The sequence below is a fragment of the Rhinolophus sinicus genome, chromosome 14 (genome assembly GCF_057876585.1).
Source record: "Rhinolophus sinicus isolate RSI-liver-muscle chromosome 14, RSI-T2T, whole genome shotgun sequence".
NCBI lineage: Eukaryota > Metazoa > Chordata > Mammalia > Chiroptera > Rhinolophidae > Rhinolophus > Rhinolophus sinicus.
In genome coordinates, this window is record NC_142514.1 from 129,924,012 (window position 1) to 129,940,896 (window position 16,885).

At 35.9% G+C, this 16,885-nt stretch overlaps 1 protein-coding gene across 2 annotated transcripts in view; it reads right to left on the reverse strand.

Moving 5' to 3' along the window:
* The window catches only part of HIKESHI (heat shock protein nuclear import factor hikeshi), a 38,941-nt gene extending 22,169 nt beyond the window's left edge, over positions 1 to 16,772 (reverse strand). Inside the window, exons 1-2 of one of the 2 annotated variants that reach the window (XM_019739650.3) lie at positions 16,574 to 16,772; positions 12,270 to 12,507 (exon numbers count right to left, since the gene is read on the reverse strand). In XM_019739650.3, coding sequence (XP_019595209.1) covers positions 12,270 to 12,507; positions 16,574 to 16,603 — 268 coding nt within the window. In that variant the 5' untranslated portion in view covers positions 16,604 to 16,772. Of the gene's footprint in view, positions 1 to 12,269; positions 12,508 to 15,888; positions 16,025 to 16,573 lie in introns of those variants that run through there. The other variant, XM_074335630.2, reaches the window with a different exon arrangement.
* Between the last annotated feature and the right edge of the window lie 113 nt (positions 16,773 to 16,885).

Here is a 16,885-nt window from a genome sequence, read left to right on the forward strand (position 1 = left end):
AACGCAATAAAATAATAAAAAGAAGTAAAAGGTATAAAAATTGGAAGGAAAGAAGAAGTCTTTTCCACAGATATCATGACCACCTATACAGAAAATCCTAGGAAGCTACTAGGATTAATGAGGGAGTTTAGCAAGATATTCTTATATATGTCAACCTTTCCTTCATCTTTTGGATACAAAGTCAACATAAAAAAATCAACTGTGTGACAACACCAAATGTTGGCAAGTATGTGGAGCAATGGGAACTCTCACATATTGCTAGTGGAAATGCAAAATGGTACAGCCACTTTGGAAGACAGTTTGGCAGTTTCTTATAAAACTAAACATTCTCACCATATGATTTAGAAATTGTACTCCATGGTATTTACCCAAGTTGAAAACTTCTGTGCACACCAAAACCTATGCATGGATGTTTACAGCAGCTTTACTCCTAATTGCCAAAAACAAAGCAACCAATATGTCCTTCAGTAGGTGAATGGATAAAATGTGGTACACCCAGGCAATGGAATATTGTCAGCACTAAAAAGAAATGCGCTATCAAGCCATGAAAAGACATGGAAGAACCTTAAAACATATGAAGTCTGACAATTAAGTTCGCGAACTCATCCTAGAAAAAGTGCTACATTGTGGGGAGCCATGGTTACAGTTAACTCTGAGCCTTAACAGAATGGCTCGGTTTATGCTTAACCTATTTCCTCCCCCTGAGGCAATTATCTCTGCCTGCATCTGGAGAGTGCTTGCAAGCTGCTCAGGAATGTGGTGGGAGTGGCCAGTTCCCGGACACAGAAGACTGATGGCTATTCAAGGCAATTGATAAGGATAATTGCTTCTGGGAGTTTTAGTTATTTTGTAGTTTCTGTGTCTAAAGTTAAAGATTTACTGTTAATGAGGTAATGCATTTTTGTGCTTGTTAAACTGCACGTCCACAGAATGTATAAATTCTGGGGACAGAATAAACTTAGTGGCTTCAGCATCACTGGAGTCCGATCGATCGCATCATCATTTGTGTGAGTGTCTTTTTTCATTCCCACTCCCCTTGTCAGGAACCGTTCGACTCGTGGCGGCTGGCTCACCACACTACATACCTCATTGTTGAATATTGCTATGGTCACCTTTGAAGTACTCCCCTTGGGAAACTATGTACTGATGCCAGCGCCTAGTCCACTCTTCAAAGCAATTTTGGAACTCTTTCTGGAATGGCCATCAAAGCTGTCGTGTTACCCTTGATGTCCTGAATGTCATCAAACTCTCTTCCTTTCAATATTTCCTTTATCTTCAGGTAAAGAAAGAAGTCATTGGGGGCCAGGTCAGGTGAGTAGGGAGGGTGTTCCAATATAGTTATTTGTTTACTGGCTAAAAACTCCCTCACAGACAGTGCCATGTGAGCTGGTGCATTGTCGTGATGCAAGAGCCATGAGCTGTTGGCAAAAAGTTCAGGTCGTCTACCTTTTTCATGCAGCCTTTGCAGCACTTCCAAATAGTAAACTTGGTTAACTGTTTGTCCAGTTGGTACAAATTCATAATGAATAATCCCTCTGATATCAAAAGAGGTTAGCAACATCGCTGCAACAAGTTCACGAACTTAATTGTCCGACCTCGTATTAGAGAAAGAAGCAAATCTGAAAAAGTTTCATACGGTATGATACCAACTATATGACATTCTGGAAAAGGCGAAACTGTAGAAACAAAACAAAAAAATCAGTGGTTGCTGGGGGTAGGAGTGGGTGGGGAAGCGGTAAACAGGCAGAGCACAGAGGATTTTTAGGGCAGTGAAAATACTCTGAAATATGTCATTATACATTTGTCCAAACCCATAGAATGTATAACAGCAAGAGTGAACCCTAAGGTAAACTGTGGACTTTGGGGGATTATGATGTGCCAATGTAGGTTCATCACTGGTAATAAAATGTACCATTGTGGCAGGTGATGCTGATAATAGAAGGCTATGCATGTGTGTGGGCAGGGGTATACAGGATATCTATGTAACCTCCTGTCAATTTTGTTGTAAACCTAAAACTGCTCTAAAAAAAATAAAGTCTTTAAAAAAATCAATTGTACTTCTATATACTAGCAACGAACAACTGGAAATATAAAGTAGGTTCAGAGATTTTGGGGGGGAAAGCCAAAATGTCCGACAAGAAATAGGTAATCAAACCATAATTTATCAACAAAAGGTAATACTATACTACCATTTAAAACAGAGAAAAATGGAATGTATACTCAACGTTAAGTGTTTCTGAAACTCATGTCACCTTTTTGTTTTAAGTAAACATAAAAAGCTCATCTATTCACATTCCAGCCCATCTGAATGTGTCTGTTTCTCATTTTACTTGGTTAATAGGAAAGCAGGGAAAGAAAAGAAGGGGAACTTAAACATTTAATACTTTTTAAATACATCACAATTTCATAACCCACTATGAAATAATATTAACTAAAAATGGCAGAAAACAGTAGTTACAAACATACGGACTACATATACATATAAAACACTGGAAAGGAATTAGAATGCGGTTTTCTCCTTAAACTTACTTTGGGAGGAGAAAAGACCTACACTTAGAATACTGGACTAAAAATGAGTATCTAGATCTAATCCCTGCTTTAAAACTTTCTCGATCTCAAGAGTCTCAACAGTAGAATTATGGATTAGATTAAATTATTTTAGGGCCTTCCATTCTAATATTCCATGGCTTACTCTCTTATTACACTTGGCAAGAATATGCTGTATTAGTTTTTTATGTAGTACCAAGTACACTGTACCTTTATTACGACTCTCTAAAAACTGCCATGACAATCATGATCCATTATCCATATTCAGTACCCTTTCTCCAGGGTTCCTACACATTTGTTTTAAAGGTCATTTTAATCCAGGAATTCAGTTCCACTTCTAGGAATTTCTTCTACAGAAATACAGTGCTAGAAAATATGTACAAAGATACGTGTAAGAATATTTATTGCAGCATTGCTAGTAAAACAATAAACAATATGGAAACAACCCAAATTTCCATCAATTTATTAAATAAATTATGGTATTACCAAACAATATAAAACTGTTTGCAAGAGGCACATATATACGTACTGCCTAAAGGTTACCAGACTTTCTTTTCTGAGCAAAATATTAAATTTCTCTGATATCCAGACTCTTAAAAACCAGAGGCTGATAATACCCATCTGTAAATGTTGTTAAAAATTAAACAGATTAATACACATGAAAGCCTAACACAGTGTATCGCACAAGCAGATATTCAATGTTATCCTTCCTTCATCCTTCAATTATAAAACCTTCCTAACTGACTTCTCTGGCTCTAATCTCAACAAGATTCTTCAAGCCATCCGAATGGTTTTCCTAAAACATCATTTTTAATAATATATTCTTGCTCAAACACTTGCTTACCAGAAAAAAATTCAACCCCACATCGTATGACCATCACACAACTCCATTTCACCTTTAACTCACCCCGGCCCCTACCTCCCACATGGGAGCCTATCGTGCCACCCTCAAAGGTCTCCTCCTCACTGCCACTTAAGGTGCAGTGCATATTACTTTTATGACTTTGATCTTCTCTAAATGCAATTCCCATCCCATTCAAATCTATTCATACTTCAAGTTCATGCTCCAGTCTAACCTTCCAGAGTCATTTTCAATTGTCTCAGTTCACTAATCTGTTTCCTTTTAATACTGTCTTGGAGTGATTTTAACCTTTACACACTTATACAATATTCTAACTGAGAGCAGTCATCAATTTGAAAAGTATGTGCTAAGAATGAAGTAGACATTCAATAATTACTTGAGGAATAAAATATACAACAAAGTTTTAACTACACAGGCAGGTAGTTTTTTTCTGTAATTTTTTAATGGAAATGTCTAAAGTAATTTCTAGTGTATATCCCAAGCTTTCACAATGTAAATAAAACAACTAAAAATCATGGTAAGGCAAAAGACCTACGGTACCTACAGTTACCCACTTTTTAAAGCTCCCCATACCATACCAATTTTAGTTTTGTTAATATTGCTGTTTATGTGCTAATTTGAGTTTGCATACACCTTTCTGTAAAGCAAAGAATCTTTTTATACAGAACTGCCAGTATTTCATAATTTTTACTGTTTTTCATTAAATGCGTCTTCCACTTTATAAAAAACATGGACAGCATCTGAAGACAAAATTGTAAGAAACTCATTTCCAATTCTCCAACCACCAAATTGTATCTCCTAAGCTTATGACTTTTTTAGGATTTCTATGTCCCATGGAGGAAGGTGTGGTCACACAGCAGCCTAGCTGTTTGTCCCCCCCAACCTTTCCCTAAGGAAAGAAGAAGTTGTGGGACTGTGCCTCTCTGGGATTGAGTTTATAATATCCTGAGTCTCTCCATTTGGTCTTCAAGAGAAGGGTCTGCGGTCAAAGACGAGTAAGATTCCTCGCGGGAGGGACAACTCAAGCCAGATAGGACCCATAGAGACCCCAATGAGCTGTTATAAGAAATAATAGGAGGGAGCCTTGCCCCTCCTTCCTCTGGTTCTTGTGGGAAGCTGCTGCTGGCCCCGGCTACTCCCTCTCACCTTATTGTGAGAGAGGCCCATTAGAGCGATAAGATCTAGCTCTTACTGCTCAGCTCATGGGACAGTTTCACCACGAGAGACTCTCTCCCCCAGGGTGGTGCACACCACACCTTAGTCATCTTGGGACGATATGCTTCGGCTGCTTTGGGACAAATAATTGGGTATTGAAATCATTTTTTGAAATGGTGTAAGAGTTTCACAGACCCTGCCTCTAATCATGTGATGTTCATTGTTTGTAATCGATAAATACTGTCAGTGACCCGATTCGGGGCTCCAGTCTCTTGAGGCCGCGAGTCCCTTGGTCCTCTGTGATTTAACTGTATATGAGTCTCTGTCTCTTTATTATAGTTTAACCCTCGCCGCCTCCCTCGCCTTCCCACAGCTTGTGTTGTGCAGGTCGCAACAGGAAGGGAGCAAGGAAGGAAGACGTTTCTTCTTATTTCTTAGTACCAAAACCTTCCTTTTGTATTTTCATGTTTAGTCCTATCCTAGTTCTCTACCATCACCCCAGATTGTTCCAGTATCATCCTAAATCTATATTCACCATAACTCTTTCTGAGAACCTAAGAGTCAGAAAGAATCTTCTTCAATCAAAATAACTCAAAGTAACCGGTTTCAAGACCCCGCTACCAACTGCAATTCTCCCAACAGAGCTCTCTTGACCTTCTCCAACCAAAACTGTTCTGTGCGATGTTAAGAAATCTGTTCATCATCCATCAGAGAACTGCAAACACTGCCAAAGTTTCTTAACATGAAATCAGTTTCACGTGACCTAATCTTCTACGCTCCCCACTCCCATAAAATTCTGCTGGATTTGTTATTTAAAGTCTCACTTCAATCACAACTGCCTAAAGTTATTTCAACAAGTCTCTCTACCACCTTGATGTGCCAGTTAGCTAGGTTTGCTCAATATAAAAATTTATAAAGGGCACCTCAAAGGTTCATAAGTATAAATCTATTACAAATCCACCTATTCTTGTATTTTTAATAATATACCATACCCTAGTATGAATAACAAGTCCAATCTTTTATATATAAATTAAGAATTCTAATACTTTAAACATCCAAAAAGTGCTTTTCCAAAACATAATACGAAAAAAAACTATCAAAAACATTTTAACATTTTATCATTCATTTAATGTTGATATGGACTAAGTCTAATATCTAAGTCTAAATATTTTAAGCTGCTCTATTTTTCTTTAATAAAGCACAGTGATTTCCCCATTACAAATACTACCCTGACATTGTTTTGTTTTCCTCAATAAAACTATTAATCACCATGTAATAATGGAAATGAGAAATTTATGAGAAAAGGCAGGGGAAAAAAAACTAGTCATTACCATAATGGAAATAAATCCATTATCCAGTACTAGATCAAGTATTACTCTGCGATTAGGTTTTGGACTATTTTATCTAACTCCACAATAGAAAACACATCTCACTGAGTATTATTATTAAAGCTTTAGTTAGACCAATCGGATTGACTCATTTTTGATTGCTGAATCAAAATTTCTCCAAATTGGATGAATCTTCTTAAGATCTCAGAATGTACCCCACGTCCCCCCCTCCAGATCCCAACATTTTGGGTGTCACAAGAGAAGAGGAAAAAGACAGCCAAAGGCAATGCGAAAAGGACAGGAGAAAGCATTTCTCACTATTCCCAAAGCATCTGCTGCAGGCAATATAGTGATGATAGAAACAAAAAGAGATGTTGTACCCCCTTCCCAACTCAAAATGCTGCCAAAGCCAGGGCAAAGGAAGGAACGGTAAGGTGGAGACACTTAAACTGACAATTAATTGGTATGTCTTGGAAAAGAACCAGAGTCCTGTTCTATTGATTCATGGCCAGTATTAACCTTAATTAATGCAGAGGAGTCTGGGTACAAAATAGCCTATACTTTCCAACTATGCAAAAGGTTAACAGCTGACTACCAGCCCTATTACTATACAAACCACCTACCACTATTTTTAAGGCACTGCTATCATGTTCCATAGGCTTCTCAAATCAAAACCAAAAATATTCTCTCTCTCATCCCTTAAATTAGTTGCTCCTTTTCCTGTCTGGCTTATCACTGATTTACCAGTATCCATCTAATCTTCTTGCATGTTTCCAACCAGTGATTTATTGTTCAAAAAAACTGTAATATCCATTTCCAATTCTTTCCTTTTTAAATCAGTACATAAATACTCATATATTCATTTGTATGTTTATATTTTACTTTAAAATGGAGCCGTTTTAGAACTCCCAAGTATTAAGTGAATATGCTTGATGCCAGATGCAGAAAAAGGTGTCATTATTTCATCTTTTCAACAAATGGTGTTGGAACAGTTTGATATCCATTTGCAAAAAAAAAAAAAAAAAAAAAAAAAAAAAAAAAATTGAACTCTAATCCATACTTTGCACTAAATAGAAAAATTAATTAAAATCACATCCCAGACATAAATATAAAATTTAAAACTAAAAAACTTGTAGAAGAAAACCTGTGTGACTCTGTATTAGGCAAATTTCCTAAACCCAACACCAAAAGCACAATCCAGAAAAAAACGAATTGAAAAACTGGACTTCATCAAAACAAAAAACTTCTGCTCTACAAAAGACATTTGTTTAAAAGACAAGCCAAAGACTAAAAAAAAAAAAATTCAAACCACGTATTTTATAACGTATCAAGAATATATACAGAATTTTCAAAACTCAGTAATAAAAAAACAACCCAATTAAAAAAGCAAGGAAAAGATTTGAACAGATACCTCACCAAGGAAGATATGGAGATAGCAAATAAGCACATGGAAAAAATACTCAATATCATTAGTCATTAGGAAAATGCAAATTTAAAACACAATGGGATACTACTTCACAACAATTAGAATGCCTAAAACTGACCATATCAAGTATTGACAAGGATGGGAGGAATCAGAACTTTCATACATTGCTGGTTGAAATGCAAAATGGAACAACCATGTTGCAAATTAGTTTGGCAGTTTCTTAAAAAGTTAAACATACAAGTACCACATGATCCAACCACTGCACTCTTTGGTATTTACCTAGGAGAAATGAAAGAATATGTCCATACAAAGACTTGAAGACAAATGTTCCTAGCAGCTTTACTGAATGAATCAAAATTGGAAATAATCTAAATATCCATCAACAGGTAAATGGATAAACAAATCGTGGTATATCCAAACAATGGAAAACTACCCATCAATAGAAAGGAACAAATTACTGATACACACTACAACATGAATGACTCTAAAAATTATACTGAAAGAAGGCGAAAAAGAATACATACTGTTATGATTTCATTTATATAAAATGCTAGGAAATTCAAAGTATTTTTATAGTGACAGAAAGTAGATCAGTAGTTGCCTAAGGTTGGGGAGAAGATAGGAGAGGAGATTACAAAAGAGCACTAGGAAGCATTTAGGGGTGAGAGATATATTCATTATCTTGATTGTGGTGATGGTTTTACAGGTATATACATACATCAAACATTTCAAACAGTACGCTTTAAATATGTGCAGTTTATTGTATGTCAATTATAACTCAATAAAGCTGTTAAAATTGCTAATAGTCAAAAACAGTTAATTTCTCTGTTCTTTGGAAAATTTCTTAAGGATAAAAATCATGAAATATCAATATCTGCCTAAAAAAGAAATTGAAAAATTTTAATTAGGTCTAGTGGATCCTGATAGTATACCAGTGGTTAGAATACATCAATATAAATAAATACACACACGTATACATCCATGATTTTATATTTTTTTTTAAAAAAGACTGATTACTTCTGAAGGTTGTTAGGGATCAACTCATTTTTTTGAACACTGGTATACAAAGAGAAAGAGTCAAGTATTTGTCCTGCCTTTCCTTAACGACTCTACCCCTGTGTAACCAAATAGTAGATACGCAAGAGTCTCTTTATAGCTAATAAATGATAGCATTAGATTATCATGTTGAACCTACTCTTAATTAACAAATCTAGGCTTTGCATATAAATGGCTGTCATATATGTACTTCCTTATCAAAGAACACACCACTATCTATAATAATCCTGCCAAAAAATTTTAAAAATGAATTCGAATGAAATCTGATCAAACTTCTAATTCCAACTAATTTACTGAAAATAGAGAACAGAGAATATATTAAGTTTTTTTATTTTTATAAATACTTGAGAAAGCTATCAACCAATTGCAATGTTAAGGACCTTACACAGATGCTGATTGAAAAGTATGCAAAAACTTTAAAATATATAAACATAAAACTTCTGAGACCTTTGGAAATCAGAACACTGATTAGATAATTCGATGTTAAGAATTACTGTTTGGTTTTAGGTGTGATGACAGTATTATAGTTGTTTTTTTAAAAAGACCTTGTGTTTTATAGACACATACTAACATATTGACACATTACGTGTTGGGACTCTGGAATCTGCTTCCAAATAATATGAGGAGTGGGAATATAAATGAAATAACATTATCCAAGAGTAGGCCATTTTTGAAGCTGTGTTATGAGTAGAGAGGAATTCAGTTTGGTCTTTTTTTTCTATATGCTTGATTTTTCTATAATGAAAAGTTTTTAAAAATAAGACACCTTGTTGAATTCACTTCGTAACTTTTTTATATACATAGATGTAAAAATCCAAAAAAAAGGGGCTTAGGCTAAATTTCCTCTCTTATATTGGTCTTGTCCTTTTTGATATGAAGGTTATACCAGCTTCAAAACATAAACTGGCGAACTTTGCCTCTTTTCTATTTTCTGATAGTTTATAGAAGATAAGAACAATTTGTTTCATAAAGGTTTAGTTCAACTTTGTAAAACCATTTAGGCCTGACAGTTGCATGTGGAATCGAGGTGTATTTTTAATTACTGATTTTAATTTATTGATATTATATCTATTCACGATTTTAATTTCTTGAGTCAGTTTTGTTTAGTATATTTTTCTAGAAAACAGTCAATTTCACATTCCTTTGTCATTCTCAAATGTATTGGCATAAAATCCCTCATAAACAGTACTGAACCTCTACTATATTTATGATTATGTCTCCATTTTTACAGTTTTAATAACATTATTTGTGACTTCTTTTTCCTCAATACATCTTTTCAGTGGTTCATTATTTTATTAGTCTTTTCAAAGAATCAGATTTTTATTTCATTAAGTCTATCGTTTCTTTGCTTTCCATCATTAATTTCTATTCTTAGAATTATCATTTTCTTTTACATTCTTTGGGTTACTTATGTTAAATACTTAGCTGACTCATTTCAATCTCTCTTTTCACATATACGCATTTAAGTCCGTGAATTAATCTCTTTAGTACTACCTTACCTGATTTCAAAAGGTTTGATACGTGTTTTACTTTGTTTTGGTTTCTATAGAAGTTTAATGTCCATGATTATTTCTTCTACGACTCATGAATTATTTTAAAATATTTTTTAATTTCTAACATGACAATGCCTTATCTTTTGATATGTAAATATAGTGCATTGTGAGCTGTATATTGTCTGCCATTTGCTGCAGTTTGCTTTGTGATTTGGTATATGGTGAAATTTCATAAATGTTCTGTATACTTAAAAATGTGTATGATCTAATTATCAGTTGCAGGGTTTTATAAATGTCCATTAGTTCAAGCTTGCTAACTCTTTCATTCAAGTCTTCCATCTTTATTAATATTTAATTTACTTGATCTGTCAATTATCGAGAGGTGTATTAAAATATTAATATTAAGGCTGTTCATTTATCATTGTATTTTTTCTTTATGTATTTGAAGTTGTTATATATACACACAAATTCATGACATTTACCTTTTCCTAGAAATATTTAAGTCTTCTTAGTAAATTATCTCATTCCTAATAAATAAATCCCTTAATCCTTGATAAAGCTTTTGCCTTAGTCCAAGTTTTCTTAAGATTAATATACCTACGACAGTTTTTTTTTCTTTTTTTTGGTTCTTTGGGTTACAATATTTTAGACCCATTACTCATAAACAGCAATACAATTGTTTGCTGCCTTAAAAAAAAAAATCCCATTCTGCAGTCTCCATGTTTTCTCTGTTTAGTCTGTTTACATTTATTTTGATAATTGATATAGCTGAAATTATTTCCATCATCTTTTGTTTTTAACATACTATGCTTCCTCTCACCTTTTTTAGTTTTCCTTAAAATTTTAACAGGACTACTTGCAAGTACAATCTATTATTACTCTTTCTAAACAACAGGACCTCAGAAAGCTTTAACTCAGATCACTACCCTTCCTGTCATATGCATTGTTTTCTAGCACAGTATTTAATTCTTGGGCATTTATTATGTTGTTTTATAAAATCAGGTTCTCCAGATTTGTCTACATGTTTACCAATTTCTTTGCTAACTTTGTGTCTTGCACCTTCCTCTACATTCTGGGTTCAATTTCCTCCTGTAAGTACAATACCTTTAGAAATTCTTTCAGTAATGGTCTATGAGTAGTAAACTCTATCTCCATCTGAAAATACATTTATTTCTCCTTCACTTCAAAATGACCATTTTCAGAGTTTTCTTTTTTCCTTGGCACTCTGAGGATATTAACCTATTGGTTTTTCACCTCTTTTCATGCTCTTGATGTATCTGCTAGACTGACTAATTGCTGTTCAGTTATAAACGACTTGTCTTCTCTCACTGGTTCCTTTATTACTTTCGCTTCATAGTTAATGTCCAGTAATTTTCACTAGAATGTATTGAATTGTCTATTTTTTTCCTACTTACAGATTGTCTACTTAGTATTTCTAGGCACAGCCGCAGAGAAGAGAAAAAGTCATCTGAGACTATTTCTTAATGCCTCACATAGGCCTGATAAACCAGAAAACCTTTCCCAACATACTTAAGAGTTAATTGCTCCCTTTCCTATTCTATCTCAGCACTTTATACAAACATCCACTGTTACTGTACACCCTAACTGCTGGTCTACAGAACCATCTTCCTCTATAAGAATATGAATTATCTCAGGCAAGAACTTAATTACCTTTAAATCCCCAAAGTAGATACCCCAATGTTTGTTAAATACATAAATATGTTGCCTAAATATAATTTTTCCTTGGACTCTATAAACAATCTCTAGGAGAATGTATATTTATATTCTAGGAATTTTTATGTCTTTTTTTTATCTAGCTTTTCAAGGGAACCAGAGATTCAATGGGAGTAAATAGTACCTAGTTGCATTCTCACATTTCTTCACAAAATAACCCAAAGCATCAAAGAAGAATTATGTCCCTGTAAGGTCTAACATCTGCAATATCAATACAACCAACAGAAGAACACTGAAGGGGTAATCAAATCTAAAGTTCAAAAATCTGCACAGAAAAAAGAACTCTCATTTTATTTCCTATACAAGTCTACTTGGTTTATCTGTTTATTTAAACATAGATGTGCATATTAGATATTCTGAGAAGATTCCTCTCATTATTTATTAAAACACCCACTAATTCAGAAACATTCCTTTACGAAGGTATATACCATACAGAGAACAGAGAGTAGTTCTCTCCAGGGGTAGAGGATGGGAGTGTGAGGAGCTAAGGAGGTCTTTACTTACTATTTTTTAAATGTTTTAATGTCATCGAATTTTTTAAAAAAATGTTACATATTACTTTAGCAACCAGCAGAATACAATGAAAAGTTAAAAAAAAGCCATATTCTACGTTATGTTATGTTAGAAAACAGTTTAATTATGAAACCATTTTAATATATTATTCTTACCAGATTTAAGACCTGAAATTTTGAAGATGGCACTTGGTTTCCCATTTGTGACAAATCCTAGGAGTTGCCATACTGGCAATCCATTTGAATCAGGGTAGGAAAAGTAGACAGATCCTCCCATTCCCTCAGGAAATGGAATTGTTCCCAGCATAAAAACGACCACATGGTTGATATTTTCATAATCAGGTATGTCAAAAACAAATTTATCTTCTGCCACTTGCTGTGCAACTGTTTGTACCTAGAAAATAAGAAACTGGTCTTAGTTCAGTAGTTTGATGAATTTTCATAGCCCTTACAGTATTGGTATAAGCTGTTATACCAATATAGTCATATACCAAGTATAATGCTGGGTTGATCTGATACTCTAATTATGGAATTACCAAATATACCAGAAAGAACGCTAATATTAATAGTGAATCCTATAAAAATGGGATTTAGAGGATAGCAAAGGGCGTATAGTCAATAATATTGTACGGTGTCAGATGGGTAATAGACTTATTGAGATGATCACTTCATAAGTTATAGAAATATCTAATCCCTATGTTGTACAACTGAAACTAATAATTTCAGAAGTTCCCTGAAAGGATTTTACTTACATAAGTAAACCACTACAGCTTCATAATGTTATAAAAATTAAAGGTTGGTCAAAACACCACACCACCAAAGATCGATCTTCTACTTTGAAGGTAAGGAAGCTCAGCTAATTAAAACAGGTAATGGGGCCAGCCCGGTGGCTCAGGTGGTTGGAGCACCGTGTTCCTATCGCCGAGGTCACCGGTTCAATTCCCACATGGTCCAGTGAGCTGTGTCCTCTACAGCTAAGATTATGAAATAACGGCTCTCCCTGGAGCTGGGCTGCCATGAGCAGCCGGAGATCGGCGCAGGACTCTGTATGCTGCCTTGAGCCACCGTGAGTGGCCAGCAGCCAGCATGAGTGGCCAGCAGCCAGCATGAGTGGTCGGCAGCTGACGACTGGAGATGACTGCCTCAGCTAGGGGGAGCACAAGGCTCATAATACCAGCATGGGCCTTGGACCTGTGTCCTACACAAGGAGACTGCGAAACAACGGCTTGAAGCAGGATGAGGGTGAGGGTGGGGGTGGGGGTGGGGGTGGGGGTGTGTGGGGGTGGGGGTGTGTGGGGGTGGGGGTGTGTGGGGGTGGGGGTGGGGGTGGGGATGGGTCCTCACTATTTGCTGATTCCATATTTGCTAATTGGCTTACTCACTAAAATATATTTGTATCCCCCAAATCATTATTCACTGCACTTGCAAAGCAGCAAAACATTTGAGATGCCTGATGCACATGTTCCCGGCTGAGGTAGAACAAAGCTACACTATGCCTTTTTCCAGCTCTCATACTGTAAACAAGAGTCCTTTTCACAGTCTATTGAGTGCCATGTTTGCATTTTTGTGCTTTTTGTTGGTGATCTGTTCAAAATGGCCAAGCTAAAATGCTGGCTGGCTAGTGTTTCTAAGCCCAAGAAGGCTGTTATGTGCCTAACTGAGAAAATAGGTGCTATATGTAAGTTTCATTCAGACATGAGTTATAGTGCTATTGGTTGAGTTCAGGGTTGACAATTAACAATACATATTAAATAGGTGTCTTTAAAAGGAAACACACATAAAAAAGACTGATTAAAAAAATGTGATCACTTGCAAGAACCTAACCCTATCTTTCCCCTAATGATTCAGTATTTACCAATTCAGTGTTCACAGCAACTTTACAGAACATAACTACCGCAAATAACGAGAACAGACTACATATAAAATGGAAAAATTCTACCTTGAATATGTTAAGTGGGAACTTTTAAAAGTGTCCTTTTAACTCATTTGGTAATCTAATTTTCTGTTCTGGAACTGAACAAGTTATACAATGAGATCTTGTCTTATTTTAAAGTTTGAGAAATCTTTTACAGACCAGTCCTTTTTACATTTAGAAAATTACTGACAATTGCTATACCACATCCATTACCCTGTTTCCCTGAAAATAAGACCTAGTCGGACCATCAGCTCTAATGCATCTTTTGAAGTGCAAATTAATATAAGACCAGGTCTTATTTAATATAAGACCCCGATCTTATATAAGACTCCAGTCTTATTTTAATATAAGACCTGGCATAATGTAGTATAATACCAGGTCTTATATTAATTTGTGCTCCAAAAGATGCATTGGAGCTGATGGTCTGGCGAGGTCTTATTTTCAGGGAAACACGGTAGCTAAAAGAAGTATCACTTCTGAGTGCACTCAGGTCAACAGGCCACTAAGAGTTTACCTTCTACAAGTTTTTTCGGTTTTGATTTTTAATTGCTATTGCTTCTCTATTCACCAAACCACCAAATCTGTATAACTATCAGTATTTCTGAAGACTCTAGTCAATCTCATGACCCAGAATGCAACTTCTTTTCCTTTCGTAATTATTTGCTGATTGTAACTAAAATGCTTACTTTTTTCCTCTATAATATCCTATCTACTACTACAATGACACTTAAGAAAAATATACTGCTATGTAACTGCATCTATGTATTGGTGATAAAGTATCAATTGCTCTAAATGTGTTCCCAAGACACTAAGGATGAGTGTTCTTAAAGTCAAGCTCTGATTCCATCTTCTGAGATTTTCCAACCCAATTAAAAACCCTCTGGTTTAAATATATAGAAACAAAGGAAGAACATAAATAAACCAAATTACCTGTACTGGTATTAAATTCAATTTCACCAGGTTTTAGCATGCACATAATTTTAAAAGGTATCTAAAATTACAGTATATACTATCTTAATTATCTGAAAAAGTAATTATTTATTAAATGTCAACTCTGTATAAGATACCATTCTGTAAATCTGTACAAGCGTGTATTATGACACTAATTCTTGACCTTAGGAGAAAAAACATTTCTTTTAATGTAAGAAAAAATTTTCGAGGAATGAAAATTGAGTTCATAACTTTAGATACGTGGATTTTTTTAGTAAAAGAATAATGTAGCTAAGTTTTGAGGTGTTGCTGGGTCTATTTGCCCTTCATTTTGATTAATGTGTTCCAACACTCCAGAATTAAAGAGTCCAACATCCCCCCAAAAAATCTTGTTTTGAAGGAACCGCTCCTGGATATCCATTACTGAGGCTAGGTGTTAGGTAAATAGACAGCTATTGCTAGTAACTAAAATTTCTTCTAAATTAGCTGACAATATGAGAGATACATGGATTCCATAAGGCATTTTTATTCTTTAAGGAAACACACACATTTTAAATGTCACTCATTAATGACACTTATTAATCCAACTCCCACACTCATCCCAGGCTGGCCCTTTCATTTTTCCTATCAAGAGCAGGGGCAATCCAAAGTTATCTCACCAGTATTAGCAATTATCACTATCACCAAAAGAGGCCTCAAGAAACAGACAATAAAATTTATGAGGCCAGTGTCCCCAATTTATCTATGTTATTCCTTAGAACTGTGTACAGAATACATTGTCCAAAACTTACGAAAAATTTAACACTCAACAAAGGGGCTTCTGCACTTAACAAAGCAGGGAGGAAAAAGTAAGAAAAAGAACTCCAAGTGAAAGGGGTCAGATCTGAAATGGACTTCTAGGTGGTTTCTAAGGAGACAAGCAAAATTCACCTTCCAGATTGTTCCTGAACAATTCCAGGTGCTGAGCTCATTTAATTCTAATGATCTGCAAAGAAGGTTATTATCTCTTCTGACCAATGAGGAAACTCGCTGTTCACATCCTTCAAGGGTCATCTCAGATATGGTCACACTGAAGTTTCAGGCGTTTCTATCACCCAACTTACAATTACATTAAGCATGTTTTTACTAGGGCCCTTCCAAAAAAACCCAGCAGAGATGCATTTAATCTGTGAGAAACGGGTAGATTTAAATGCCAAATTTACGTCTAACTCACTCTATGAGTTTAGGCAAGTACTTATAACGCCGATCGAGCTTCAGTTTCTCAAGTGCAAAAAGGATGGAATGTTAACCTTCTCACAAGTTGTGAGATGCCAAAGTTTGAGGTGCCAAATATGCGCTAGATAGTAGACTAAAATGACAAGAAATGGACAAAAGGCGTGCATTGCCTATACAATGCACACGCAATAAACGGCCGCTGATGTTGTGACTACCACTCAAATGGATGGGTGCAAAGGAGAACCAACACCCCAGCGTCCCACTCTCCATCCCCACACTCTCAGCGGGAAAGCAGATATGACGGGGTTTCCCCGCATCCCTCAAACCGCAACCTCCTCTTCCCGGAGCTTTGCCCTCGGTGTCCTGCCCGCTTCCCGATACCACCCGGCCCCATCCTCACCAGCCTTCCCGCCACCAAGCAGCCAAACATGGCGGCGGCGGTTCCGCTCAGCAGGCAGGGACCTGAAGACCGCAACTACAAGTCCTCGGCCTACTACGCTAGTAGAGCCTAAGAACCTTCCAAAATATTTCGGAGAACGCAAGCCTCGGCACTACATAGCGACCATGCCAGGGGCAGGAACGCCTTCTGCCCCCGCGACCTCTGACACTTCTTCCTAAACAGCACGCCTCTCAGGCTACAAGTACTTCCGGGGCTTATACCCAGCCTCCCCAATTAATGGAGAAAGGTGGGCCACGGCTGGTGCAAGACTAC